Below are 14,085 nucleotides of genomic sequence, written 5' to 3'. Positions count from 1 at the left end.
ATGATTTACTTTTATGGTTAAACTGTTACGGTCATAGTCTCAATTTGACAGTGTCAAACGGACTGCAAGGCCAAAAGCAATATGGTTAGCCTTGTCCTTAACTTGCTCAAGTCTGACTGGTGAAAAACCTTGAATAATATAATATACGCGTTTGTTTAGAAAATGGTAGCCGATTTTTCTTGCCATCGCTTACTTAACACGGCACATATAGGCCAATTTTAGTTTGTTACTAGAACAACATTCAAGTGCTTTGTGTTCACGCTTTTTTTTTGTTGTCTTATTTGTTGTTAAAGACTGAAGTTTTTAGATGGTGTTCAGCGAAAGATTAAATCTATTGAAACTAAGGTCTAAATAATATAGGCTAGGTATGTTTAAAGCTGTAAGGTTTAAATATATTGCCATATTGTGATGTGCAAAATAAGGAACATTTGTAATGTTCTGATTTATCTTTCAAATAAAACATGTTTGTTTACGGAATAACGGTAATGCCGTATACCACGAGATTATATGAAGACGGTATGAAAAGGGCAATACCTCCCAACCCTAGGCACTAGGATGTAAATTTTAGTCATGCTGTCTTTAAAATAAATCAGCTTTAATTTCAACTTAAGTAAAATTGTTGCTTTTTTTCTAGTGAGAGCTGCACTTTGAGCTGTATTCCATACGTCATCCACTTCAGTTCTAAAGCCAATTAATGTGGAAAATGTTTATTATTCAGAGCTGTGCTAAGAAGGTAATTAACTGAATTTCTGAATTTTCTGGATTTCTTGCCATTTTTGGACATCAGGAATGTCATGTGATACAATATGAGAGGGAGACCAAGTGAGAACAGTAACAGGGCTGCAGAAGAAAAAACATATTTCATCTATTTCATTAGCAATGTGTGTATTATAATTTAAAAAAATCTTAACTTTACAATGTTTCAAGATTTTCACGAGGTGCTTCATGTCTAAAAAGAACCTTTAAGTGGCCTTCAGCACACACAGAGCACTGCAGAGCCCGGCTAAGCCCCTCGCCTCTACCCTTCGAACTGCCCATGGGAGTCTGAGCCGCGAGGCTTCACTGGCCTGTAAAGCCCAGCACAGAGCACACTTCCCAGCCGGACCACTGCGATAAATGGCAGGGGCCCATATTGATCTATTACCAGGTCAACACCGCAGAACAATAACACTGCACATAACTGCTGGGTAATTGTGAGTGGATGGCAGAGGCTCATAATAAACAGCGGTCAGGTTTAAGAGTCGAGGCCAGGCTTGGATCCCGGACATTCCAGCTTTAACGCACAGTCACTGCATTGCCACCTACTCAAGGCTCTTCTACATGGCTAAACAGCCATTAACTGGGTTGCCAGGTATTGGGCCCAGGAACCTTCATGGCGAGGCCATGTAGGACAGAGATCACTTGATGAAATGCAGAGTAAGGTGGTTTGCGTCTGCTATCCAAATGTAGTTTTAAATACCCTGGAGGGCAAATCTGGATACCCTTATTTTTGTAAACGTGTGGATGTAAGCAAGAGGCAGGGTTATCAACTCCTCACGCTCTGACACATAATAACAGAACACCTGGAAGCACAGCAGGTTAGGTGAACACCCTATGGAAAAAAGCACACATTTATTTTTTAAAGAAAGCAATTTAAGCTAATACCCTAGGCACTGTGGAGCATAGCGCCTGCCTGACTGTTAGAGGTGTGTATTTTACATAGAGAGAAACAGAGCACGAGGGTGGGAGGGGGGTGATGTGTGTGTGCGTGCATGTGTGTTAAAGGTGACTGAGGACAGTGGTGGAGATGAATGGGGACATGTCCTGATTTTGCCTATGGGACACACTGTACTACATTATATCATATTTCACAGTTCTTTAGCCACACCCCTACCATATTTACATGCAATGACAATATACACATACCATGTGCTTGCAAGCACAATGGCAAAAAACATGTTTAAAATACTCCCCGAGTAAGACTAACCCTGACCCTAGCAACCAAATATCAGTAAATCACTTAACAATTCAACCCAACCAGTTCCTCTCCTGTTAAAGTATCCAGAAATGATGGATGAGTTGTAAGGTGTATGGTTGGCTGATGGGCTTTCTAATGTGTGAAAAATGTTTTTCAAACGGGTCAAGAAGTAGCTTTCTTGCTTCGCATATGTTAACAAAACCTAAAAGAGAAAAAAAGATGCTAGCAATGGAATGCAAACAATATTCATCACAGAAATGGGGTTGCAGGTCTTTTCTGCTGAGATCGGCATGCTGTGAAATGTTTGGGTTGCAGTATTAGCTTTTTATAAACAAATAAAATAAATAAGAAACCTACAAGAATAATTTTAAAGCAAACTGAAGCTGTTTCTCAACTCTAATTATTTTTTTGATCCAGGAGACATGTCATTCATTCATTCTCTACCATGGTTCCCGATCATTTCAAGATAAGACCTTTCAAGGATATTTTCAGAATATTCTTGCAATGACGGCAAACAAAGCAAACCTTCTGCCCTCCACACTGTACTCTGAACAGGACATACACAACCCTGCCACTGCACTCTCAAAAGAACATACCCCATCAAATGGCACTCCGATCAGGACATAAATGTCCTGTGCTCACACCCTACATTGAGAACAGGACATAAATGCCCTGTCTCTACACACCACACAGGACATAAATGACGTGTCCCCACACATTGAACTCTGAACATGGCATAAAAGACCTGACCCCACATAATGCACTTGCAAATGGACATAGACGAGGTGTGTCCATGCACTGCTGTCCAAATTATTACCTTTTTCATCTTTTTAAAACAATCCTATAAACCAAGCAGAAATTCAGCAATATCTAAAGTCTATTTCTTAGTGGTTCTAGTTTTATTGTTTTCATTTTACTCAAATTAATAGCATAAGTCTTTTCAAATTAACGACAAAAGTCTTTATATCCATCCTCCAATTTACTTGGTTTTTAACTAAAATAATCCATATTAATCTTGGTATTCAGACTCAACAAAGTTTTTGGGTAGATCGCAGTCAAGGACTGGGTGAAGTAAGACAATGTGTGCGAGCGTGTGCGTGTATGAACACATGCATCGTACTGTCATGTCACTTTAGTTCTTTAGTACCAATAGATCATTCAGGTAATAGAAACTGGCTTCAGAGGAGTCAAACTGAATCAATTCCATCCCTCAAAGTCAAAATCGATATTGCCCACATTTGGCAACCTTCACTTTATAAAATAAATAATCATCTAAGCCCTGGTCGTCTGTCCCAGGCTCCAAGCAGGCTGGGTGGATGCTGGAGTATTGAACGATTGTGGACTGTGAGAGAAATATTAACATAAAATGAGAAAACGTAACAAAACAAGATCCAGTGTGCAAACCTTTTGGCTTCGTTTACACTGGATCTGCAGCGTCTCCATTTTGCAGTAATAAATGGAAAGGCCAGTGAAGAGGGAAGTGCACAATAAAAGCTCAAGGTAAAGAACAGCACTCACTTGTATACAGTTCCTCCATTTCCATGGCCCAGCTGCTCCTGGTACTGGATGTCTTTTTCGTTTATCTTAAAGAAGAAGGAAAGAGATAGAGGTGGAGTAACAGAAAATGAGAAAGAGGGAGAGAGAAAGAGGAAGAGGGAGAGAGAGAGAAAGAGAGAGAGAGGATGCACAGGCATAAAACATAAAGATGTCACTGGGGGACAGAACTATTTGGGGGAGGAGATCCGCTGCTGGAGCCCATAAACAAGGGGCTTGGCTCTCAGGTCATTTCAAGTTGAGCAGTAGAACAGGAGCTGGATCAATAACAACATTTGCTGTCCAATTTATAAAAGGACATGGCTGTGAGAGGGAGGAAAGAGTGATGGAGAGTCTAACAACGATTTGTTTACCTCTGCCTTCTCATTCGACTTTGATAAAAGCTGTCAAAATTGTATAATACAAGTCTGGCCCCTGCTGACACAGCCGTAGCTAAAGGGAGAGGTTTGTTCTCTCTCACTGCCAGTGAGACACACACACACACACACAAAAAAAAAATCGCTTCACCATCAGTTCACAGTATGACCCCTTTTCTCACACTCTCTAACACACACACAGCTACAATGGTATATTCCTTGAACTTCAGCTTCCCAGATATTTCAAAGGGTGGAAAAATTGTGGTAACATGCCTGCAATGTGGTAACATGCCTGGACAATGAATGGCGAAACAAGGCCTGACAAACATTGAATAAAGCAAAGATAAATGGGCACATAGCTCAGTCATGCACATTTGTGGGACCGTCTGGTCTCTCAATGCAATGTGTGACAGTTTACAGACAATAGGCTCAAATGTATTCAATTTAATGAAATATAATTTCTGTATGTTCACACCAGCACCATCGCCAGCTCCATACAAACAGGCCTTCCTTACACCTACTGTTATTTATAGACAAAGTATTGTCCATTGCTGCCAAGTATCAAAACAGTCAATGTCCTGTTGTCAAGCCTCATTTCAACTGGGAAATATGGCATTCACGCAAATGCTGATTCATTGATTAGATTTAAGTGTGAGAGTGTGAGAGAGACAGAGTGTGTGTGTGTGTGTGTGTGTGTGTGTGTGTGTAAGGGGATGGAGGCCACGGCTCCATTAGTTGTGCATGATGCAGGTGTCACAAGGTGCTTGATTCACTTAATTGTCTATCTGACACCTATCGCACCATGGCAGATCAGGCATGGTGTCGGGGCGGAGCCAAGGGGGCGGATTCGAGGCGATGGGGGCTAGAAAAGGCCTGCAAGCTGCCAAGCGACGGACGAGACATTCTAACAAACAAATGTAGACATCACTCAGCTTGGTCAAGATAAAGATCTCAAACGGACCGTGGAGAAAAAGGGGTCGCGGGTGCCATTTCGAGAGGCAATCGATGCAAATCTAGTGACACATGCACCCATGCGCGCTGCTCAATACAAGCCAACAAGACAGGCTGAGTGATGTCAAGCACTGACCTCACTAACAGGAGCAGCCAAAAAAAATTCCAGGGAGAGGACTCAGAAAACACATGGCCAGTCATGGCTATCAGTGTGAGAGTGAAAAGTATGGATGGAAGAAACGAAAGCACAAACTCCATACAAGATGACAATCTAGATGTTGTGTTGAGAGTCTGTGTATGTCAGTACCTGGCCATTGGTCAGGATCTTCTTCAGCTCTGCCGAGGACTTCTTTAAACTGGTGAAAAGGGAAACAAATCTTAAATCTTTCTTCTTGCGTAAATAATACACGAGGGTAATACGTTTTGACTCAATATTTCACTCAATATTCTTTCCTGGCTGTAATGACAGACAGAGAGTTCAGACAGAGGTTCTTCGAGTAAATTTAGCAGTTTTGTTCACCATCTTTCTTGGCAGGGCACTGTACAGTTTAGTGCTCACCGCTACAGCTCAGCTGAACCTCCAACTTATAAGGAACTCACAAAGAGCTCATAAGGAGCTTATAATGAGCTCAATACCAGGCTGCTTAACCAAGGGCAGCCTCCCTGAGGCTGAGGAGGAAAAAAACCTATACTAGAGCCTCCTCACACAAAAAGCAAACAAAATAGATGTAGACACAATTAGACCAAAACACAGCTCCACTTGACCTTGATGTAGTTAACGAGAGTGAAAGATTTAGTTTGTTTGCTGCATGCCAGTCTCACCAGAGCATGGAGCGGATTGTCCTCCCTACCCCAATGCAATTAAATTTGGCCAAATGTTTCTAGAGAATGCATAGGCTGCTTTGACGCTCTCTGCTCACTCCATCAACCAAGAACAATGTTACTGAATGGTTTCGAAATGCTGCTCTATACTTCGTTACAGCAGCTTAAAGAGTTTTACTGTGATTTTAATTTTATATTTTTGGTGACACCGAGGTCACTGCTTTTGAGAGCCTCTGGTTGTAATTCTTTCACTGCGTTCCTCCATGCCAGCCTGACCTTGGCAAGAGCTGACCCAGGCTGGCTCACCTGTTGTTGGGCAGAGAGTCAGCAGGGGAGGGCCCACGGCTGCTGGAGGACCCGGGACGCGTGTTCACCTGCGGGCAGACAAAGACCATCAGCACCCTCAGCTAATCAACCCGCAGCTTGACAGCAAGCCCCGCAGTACAACGACAAGGTTAACTGATGTGGCCTTCGTGAGAGAGCATGTGTGTGTGAGAGAATGGGGAGGGCAAAGAGAGTTATAGGAGACAGAGAGGGAAAATGAAAGAATGAGAGAGAGAGAGAGAGAGGCAGCGAATCAGAGTGAGAGAATGAGAATGAGAGAGAGAGAATGTGTGTGAGAGGGAGAGAGAGGGGTAGGAAGTGCAAGAAAGGCTTGAGGAAAAGGGTCAATCTATTTAATTGGTGAAATTAAAGATAACTAGCAAGATCCAAGAAAAAAAAAGGATATGCGCGTGTGTGTGTAATATATATATATATATATATAATTGAGATAGATAGATAGATAGATAGATAGATAGATAGATAGATAGATAGATAGATAGATAGATAGATAGATAGATAGATAGATAGATAGATAGATAGATAGATAGATAGATAGATAGAATCACATCAAATCAACATGATGCCCTTTATTTGTCATTCAAATAGAAAATTAACAAGGCTACTTGTTGTTAGATCTACATCTCACCTACTGGGAACGATAAAGAAGAGATGGGGAAAGAAAAAGACAAGAGACTAAAAATAACTAGCTTAATTGAGGTCTTTAGGTCATGGTGGGTAGTCCAGCACAGCAGCAATTCTGTTCTTAATTAGTACCCATGAAGACCTCATTTAAATGTATACTGCTTCTCCCCCCGTTTCAAGCCAATTAACTTTAGATTAAAACAAAGGACAAAAAAAAAGATTACAAAGAGTTAAACATCATTGAAAACAAGTGCTAGATTCTGATTGGAACTGCTTAATAGAAGGACAAGTTCACAGCCAAACAAAATAAAAAATTGTTTATGATGAGGGATAAAAGAAGCTGGTTACACTTGCTGAGCTGAACTGTTTCATGTCCTGACAGACTCATGGGCTTAGTAGGGTGTGGGAAACAGCCAGCGAAGTGCACAGCGATGAACGAGAAAGGAGATGATCCCAAACACACCTTCAGTTCTACAGCAGGGGGTGGAGCAAAGGCGGAGGCAAGACGAAGCACAGAAGCCGAGGCCAAGAGTGCAAGTGTCTCCACTTCAATTGACACTTTAATAAGTGGGACGTGGCACGAGGTGTCTGTGGGTACTGCTGCCGGGACACTTACCTTGAGGCCGTGGATGTTCCGGATCCCCGGAGTCTTGCCGGCTGCAAAAGTAATTGGCTGGATTGTAAAGCACATCGGGGCCAGAGGGAGGAGGGGCAGTGGAGGAAAACACGAAACACTCTGCAGTGAAAAATGAGGCTGAGGGACAAATTAACAGACGCACTTTAAAGAGACGCATCCCACTGCAGGGATTATCTATTCAGACAGACTGATGCATACTCACTGATGCATACTCACACACACACAGACACGGTCACATACAAGTCTCTCAAAGGACCACAATACCTTGGACAGCTTTATGGGGGATTAAAGAAGGATACACACACAAAGCTCACTAACCTCGAGGAAATATCTGTAGAGGCTCTGGAAGAAGTCCATTCATGCGCTGCTCCATCACTGTGTTGCAGTACTACACACACACACACACACACACACACACACACACACACACACACACACACACACACACAGATTTCTTTCTGGCCATACACATTACATATTACATACCATATATACTAGAGATATTTAAAGTTAAAATTGACAAGGGTCCGCCAGAAGAACCATAGCAGGGGAAGTCACTTTAAATGGTCCTTTGATTCTGCCTGTAAGGTCAGTAGTATCTTTGTTGATTCATACACATTATACACTTGCAAAGAAAAGGTTTGTGAACCCTTCATCTATATTTTCTTATTAATCAACATGCTTAACACTGGTCATTTTACACTTAAATGAAGCCATAATCTAAAGTTAAATTATGCTGGACTCAGTAGCAAACCCAGAATTCAAAAGACAAAAGAAGCTGCATCCGCTCGACTTCTGACTAACAGCCTTCCACTTCTTAAACGTACTAATCACAATCTCAGTGCTTATGAAACCTTGTATAGCCTGTGTTAAGGAGAGCAAGGACCAAACAGACCTGAGCAGTATCACACACAAATATTATACATGAAAACACACACACACACACACACACACACACACACACACACACACACACCCTTGCCTCCTGCCAAAAAGCCATTTCAGTTGATGCCTGCGTTAACAGAACCATCTGGCTTTGAGATGGGCCGCCCCTCCTCTCTGTTGAGTCCGAGACCTTTGTACCCAGACACAGGCCCCAATCACACACAATCAACCTCCTGCAACCACAAATCCAGATGGAGAGGGAGGGGTGGCTATGTGGTGTTTGTATGCAAGTGCATGTGAGAATGAATGATATATGTAGAGTGAACACTTCAAAAATCAACACAGTAATTTGACACTAAATGGGGACCAATAACAAGGAACTGAAAGACTTAAAGATGATGAAATCTCAGGAAAAAACAAACAAACAATTTCTTCATAATTTACAGAACTCTATAACTGCAGAGAAAACAGGACCTACAGCCAAGACATGACTGAGGTAAAGAGGTCACTTTAAATGAGATGCAAAACCATGGCACATGTTGCAAATAATTCTATGTTAAAATAAGAGGTTTTCCATCAGCTACTGAAGGTAAAACAGCACTGTAATTGGAGTTTTATACAATTCAAATCAATGCATATATATTTGTTGAGAGCAGAGTTTTCTAGTCTAGTCCTAGAGCTAGGTAATCAGTATACTACATCACTTTACTACCTAGTCTAGGGGATTGGGGAGCTGGATTGAATTACAAAAAGACTTCAGGTGCAAGGTGCAGAGCACAGAAAATAATTACAAGTAATAATCAAGCTCCAAAGAAGGGCCAAGAGATAAGGAAAGAGTGCTGAAATACAAACCCTAGCAAGGTCCAGTGGCTGACACCTAATAAACACCTAATAAATAAACACCTAATAGACACCTAATGAGCAAACATCTAATAAACACATAATAAATAAAACACCTAATAAACAGTCAATCACCACATGAGGCTTTGAAAAGCTGTGAAAAATAACTGTTTATAGAAAACAGACAAGAAACAGCATTTGAGTTTTATTCCTACAGAACCCTTTATCGACATTTCCTTATTAAGTGTGAGAAAATAAACAGATGTATAGAACTAATTAATAAAAACAAAACCTAAAGCAAAGGCAGCACAGGCTACTGTAAAATCACTATAATCTCTCAGTAATCCGGGAGTGACATAGACATTGTCATTATAGACCACAATTAGCTAAATCAGAAATTCTTCCTTAAAAAGAAAAGCAATGCGTGACCAGGTTTACCAAAGAAGATAAAAGAAGATAAAATATAAAAGGGTATCTGGAGCAAAACTGGCTATGCAGTTTCCTCCCACGGCATTTCGTAAACCAAGCAGAGCTGCAGTCTCTGTGTGTGTGTGTGTGTGTGTGTGTGTGTGTGTGTGTGTGTGTGTGTGTGATAAATACATAAGTGTACATGAAGACATGCAGTGGAAGCAGTTACTGCAGCTGTTGCATTAAAAGCCCTATTTATCACTGTCAGCTCGCCACTGCCTCGCTCTCCTCCTGCCCTTCCCTCGTTGTACACTGCTCTCTCACTCGCTCGCCTCAAGCACTGTCACTAGGCTCAGAAACAATGTGGCTCTTCCAAAACATGCACACGTCGACACACACACACACACAATTTTCTGCTCCACTAACTTATTGATTAGGGATACAATTACCAACTAATCTGTACCAGTGTATTAAAAGTACTCCTCCTACTCTTTGTTGGACAATAACTAAAGGCATTTTGAGCAGAAGCTGTGTGCTAGAGGGGACAGTCGGACCAGAGCCTTCTCTCCTGCAAGAGACGCGTCGTGATTAAGAAAGGAATCCTCCTCAATGAGGCTCGGGGAGGACTTTTGTGTGTTGGTGCATGTATGCTGCATTTGACATTGCCAACTTAAATGCTTGCAGGTTTCCAATGGGTGTGAAGAGACGACTATTTCACTCAAGGTCCGCTATAGAAAGGTAATTGTTCATTATTTGCAAACAAACATTCTTACCAGCACTAATAAACCAAGTCCACGATTCCCATGTTCTAATACTAAAGTGTTGTAGAAAATACAAAGGGGTCTTATCTGCCACAGCAGTCAGACCATTAATACCAGCGCAGCACATCACATCGAGTGTTTCAAGGGCATTGGAAGACCACAGGAATTACTTGCTTAAGTACCCAAAAAGCAATCGTCTCTTAACTATTACCAGTTCAACATAACAGCTATCCCTTCATATGGAATTAATGGCATGAAAGCAATTCGTACACACACAGGTCTCAATGGAGACAGAACAGCCACGTAGGCAAAAGACAATCCCCAACGTGCAAATATGAACAAAATTATGGTGAAATTAACACGGGCTGGGTAAGGCCCTGCGTGTGATGTTTAAGGATTGTGCATTCTCTGCATTAAACAATGCCAAGTGCACTCTCTGAACAGGAGCGGAGTCCTGTTTCACAACTGCTGGTATCTCTTTAAAAAGACACATAGAATTATACACATCTTCTCTAAATGCTCAAATATATTTAAGAAAATTCTTTAGTGTAAGAACACTTTCACTGAGAGACCATTTAAGGTTTTCATACTGAATGTAGAAAACGGGAGTCAGTCTCATGAAACAGAAATAATAACAAAGGAATACACTTTTTTGCTCTTGAGTCTGTGACCACTAGTCACTGGAGGCTGATGAGGGATGAAAGGCAGCAGCAGCTGAAAGTGGATTTTGAAAAATTTCTCGGCACAGAGGGGGAGGCATGCTTCTAATGAGGCGAAACTTTAAGTACTGAATAATAAATAATAAAAGTTGATCGTTCATTTAGTTTCCCCTGTACTTGAGAGAGAAACGTTTACAAGTCATTACTCCCGACGCCCGCAATGTGAGCAGTAAGTATTGAGGAATGCATTTAATATTGGCTCCAAGGGAGAGGGCGAAAACAATAAGCCAGACACTAGTAGACAGCAGAGGCAGGACAAGCGAGAAGACAACCTACTGCAGCCTGGAGCTTCCAAAGGAAATGAGGCCAAATGCATACAATTTTTCCTTTAAAATTTTATTTCACTGAATTATTATTACTGAATCTTAGTTATAAGATCCAAAATTCACTCTGCGCTATTAAATAATATGTATTAATCAACACTAACAAAATTTGCCGGAGCAGCATTCCAAAAATTCTGGTCTTTTTTTTTTCTTTTTTAACTACAAATCCCACGAGTACCGAGACTACAACGAAAGAGTGTATCATCATATTTGGCACTGTTTGCGACTATCGCTTACACTTCATACAACACATCCAATTTCAATTCTGCAATAAACACAGAATTAATATGGAGTTACAGGTTATATCTGTAGCATTCACTAAGACTTCACAGAATTTAGTGTACACTTATAACTGATTTCAGTATAAAGGCATAAAGGCAACTTGACTCATAAAACACATTACAATTTCTTTTTTTTAAAGCTACAATTTGGGCATATGCTTTCTTTAACTGTTGTTTCAATGTTATTTCTGTTTAAGCATGGCTCAGGGCGCAGCATTTTTAAACTCAGTTTTTAGGCTTCTTGAGTAAAGACACAGAAATTTAACATTTGGCTCCATTTATCACACATGATTAATGCTGTTTCTAATTTAAAAACAGTGCAAGGATCTTGCCAGAGGTCACATGTTGCCATGGAAACATCAAATGTTATAGCCGCCTCCTAAAAAAGCCATGATTAAGCGGTTAAAAGATAGAAAAGGAAATGTAGCTACTTGTTATCTCTGCCAGTCCCTATGTAATAAGATGTTGCCCCTGGGTGAATAGATATAGAACAAGAGATCTTTAATAGTTTTTCCCTTTCAACAAAAACACATGTAACATTCAACAGCACAATGAAAACAGACAATAATTGTAAAAACTCAGTACTATGTGACCAGTAATTATTATTCTTTGAAACTGCAAATACTTAAGACACTCATAAAGGAAAAGACATTTTCAAATAGATTTTCAAATATCTTTTCTAAAGAAATGTTCACCTTACCCCATTTATCTGAAAAGAACACAACTGAGCTTATCCAAAAGACGTCGTTTTAACTAGAGTACAAGGAGTACCAAGGAATAATGAAATACAGAAAAGTACAGACACTGTTTATTGAGTGGAGAGACTAAGCCAGTATGTTTTAGATGGTCCTGCCATAACAGCAAAACGACAATACTTGTATTATCACACATCATACTTTTAACAGAAAGTGACTAACCCCAAAATATGTGTGGTTAGAAATGACTTCTTAGAAAACACAGATAGCACATGTGCAATTAGAAATTTCTTACTTCTTACTGCAGTTATTCAAAACAAACAAGATGCGGGGTATCTAACAACATCCTTCCCAAATTGTGCTTTACTTGTGAGGAACAGCACATTTCCATTTGAACAGAACTCCTACGCAGTCTGGTTCTACTTGCCTTGCTATCTAGGAATACAAAAAATATGCTACTGGACTAGCTAGATTTTTCTAAACACCGTATTGCCATATACCTGGTACACAAGGCCTAAAACAATACTTACATATGACAGCATGGCTTTGAGTTCTTCATCACTCCGAACTGTGATTCTGTCACCCACCTCATCTTCATCTAAAGCACAGGAACACGTTACCAGTGTACTTGACTGTAGACCAAAGACAGCACCAAGAGTGCAGTCAACTAAGTGTACACCTTTCTGTTTACTTTTAGATGCATCTACACTACAGACGTAGGTTGTGGAATTAACAATAAATGATTGCCAGTCACTGAAATATTTACAGTCAAAGGTTCCAGTAAAAGCTATAACAGGTCTTGACACTACTGTTTGATATCTACCCACATTACAGAACCAGCTAATTTAGCCAGTATAAATGTGCTGGTATACAGTTATACATTCAACTCATTGAGTGCTGAAGTGTTTTATTGAAGAAGTAACTCTCAAACAGCAGTGCTCACACTCAAATGCTGTAACTGTCGCCTCAGGCATGACGTCTCGGATTGCGACCTGACAAATAAGAAAACAGTAGCCAATTAACCATAATACCATTTCTAAACAAATTTTAAAAAATGTTCACAATCGTATGCAACACTCAAAGCACATTTACTCGAAGTTACCACAGACATTAAAACTATAAGAAAGAAATGAAACTGCTGACATTGCGTGACAACAGATAGCCAAAGTATATGCCTTGATATCAACGTCTTGTATTGTATTCGTGACTTCTGATGACTGAAACAATAATACCATCCAACTAATAACGACATCCTACCAGCAAATCGTTGAAACTCAAAAGTGAGGGGCAATCCACGGATGAATCCATGTCCCCTACCGGCGTCTTTATTCGAATTACAATTCCTTCGGTGTCCATGGCGTAGACGTTATTCAGAGCAAGCAAGAGCATAACAAACGCATCTGACTGGAGTCATAATCTGAGTACAGTCCGTGGAGCGGATTATCGCGGATTACACGAGTGAACAGCAGGTAAACACTGTTAGCTATCTTAGCATGCTAGCTCAATAGCACTAACGTTCCCAAACGAGCTGCATATACCGCGACAATTCCAGAAAATTGCCCGCAATTTTAAAAAGACTGCCGTTATGACATGTTAGATATAAACCTGTTAGAAAATAGCGACCGAAAAATTGGTACTGCCAAAGTATTTTCACGTGCTAAGTGTCAACAAAACTCAGAGGAAGTTTACCGGAAATAGGCTACATTTACCCGGAACACGGAAAAGCACCAGAATCCCGTCGAGAAGAGCAATGAGCGCCATAGAGCTAGGTAGAGTCGGTAAGTCCATAACAACCAAGAGGATATGTATTTTAGTTAGTGTGGTATTTAATAGCACATTATATCTAAAAGCTAAATAATTAAAAAGATTTACTGGGGGCTCATTGCTGTGCTTAAATGATAAATACTGTCGTGGAAGTGCTGTAGTTTGC

At 40.6% G+C, this 14,085-nt stretch overlaps 1 protein-coding gene across 3 annotated transcripts in view; it reads right to left on the bottom strand.

The window, feature by feature from the left end:
• Positions 1–13,872, bottom strand: part of map2k5 (mitogen-activated protein kinase kinase 5) — a 44,510-nt gene extending 30,638 nt beyond the window's left edge. For 2 of the 3 annotated variants that reach the window (XR_014119504.1, XM_035520916.2), the window contains exons 1-8: positions 13,413–13,871; positions 13,099–13,147; positions 12,686–12,753; positions 7,562–7,631; positions 7,223–7,263; positions 5,947–6,014; positions 5,126–5,174; positions 3,476–3,540 (exon numbers count right to left, since the gene is read on the bottom strand). Coding sequence is in view for 2 of the 3 variants with exons in the window: in XM_035520916.2 (XP_035376809.1) it covers positions 3,476–3,540; positions 5,126–5,174; positions 5,947–6,014; positions 7,223–7,263; positions 7,562–7,631; positions 12,686–12,753; positions 13,099–13,147; positions 13,413–13,544 (542 nt within the window). In the remaining variant the exon portion in view is untranslated. Of the gene's footprint in view, positions 1–3,475; positions 3,541–5,125; positions 5,175–5,946; positions 6,015–7,222; positions 7,264–7,561; positions 7,632–12,685; positions 12,754–13,098; positions 13,148–13,412 lie in introns of all 3 variants that reach the window. The other variant, XM_081705985.1, reaches the window with a different exon arrangement.
• Between the last annotated feature and the right edge of the window lie 213 nt (positions 13,873–14,085).

The sequence above is a fragment of the Electrophorus electricus genome, chromosome 23, assembly GCF_041902795.1.
Source record: "Electrophorus electricus isolate QZ-2024a chromosome 23, ASM4190279v1, whole genome shotgun sequence".
Taxonomy (NCBI): domain Eukaryota; kingdom Metazoa; phylum Chordata; class Actinopteri; order Gymnotiformes; family Gymnotidae; genus Electrophorus; species Electrophorus electricus.
Note: the sequence above shows the minus strand (reverse complement) of the source record. Positions and strands in the feature narration are given on the sequence as shown.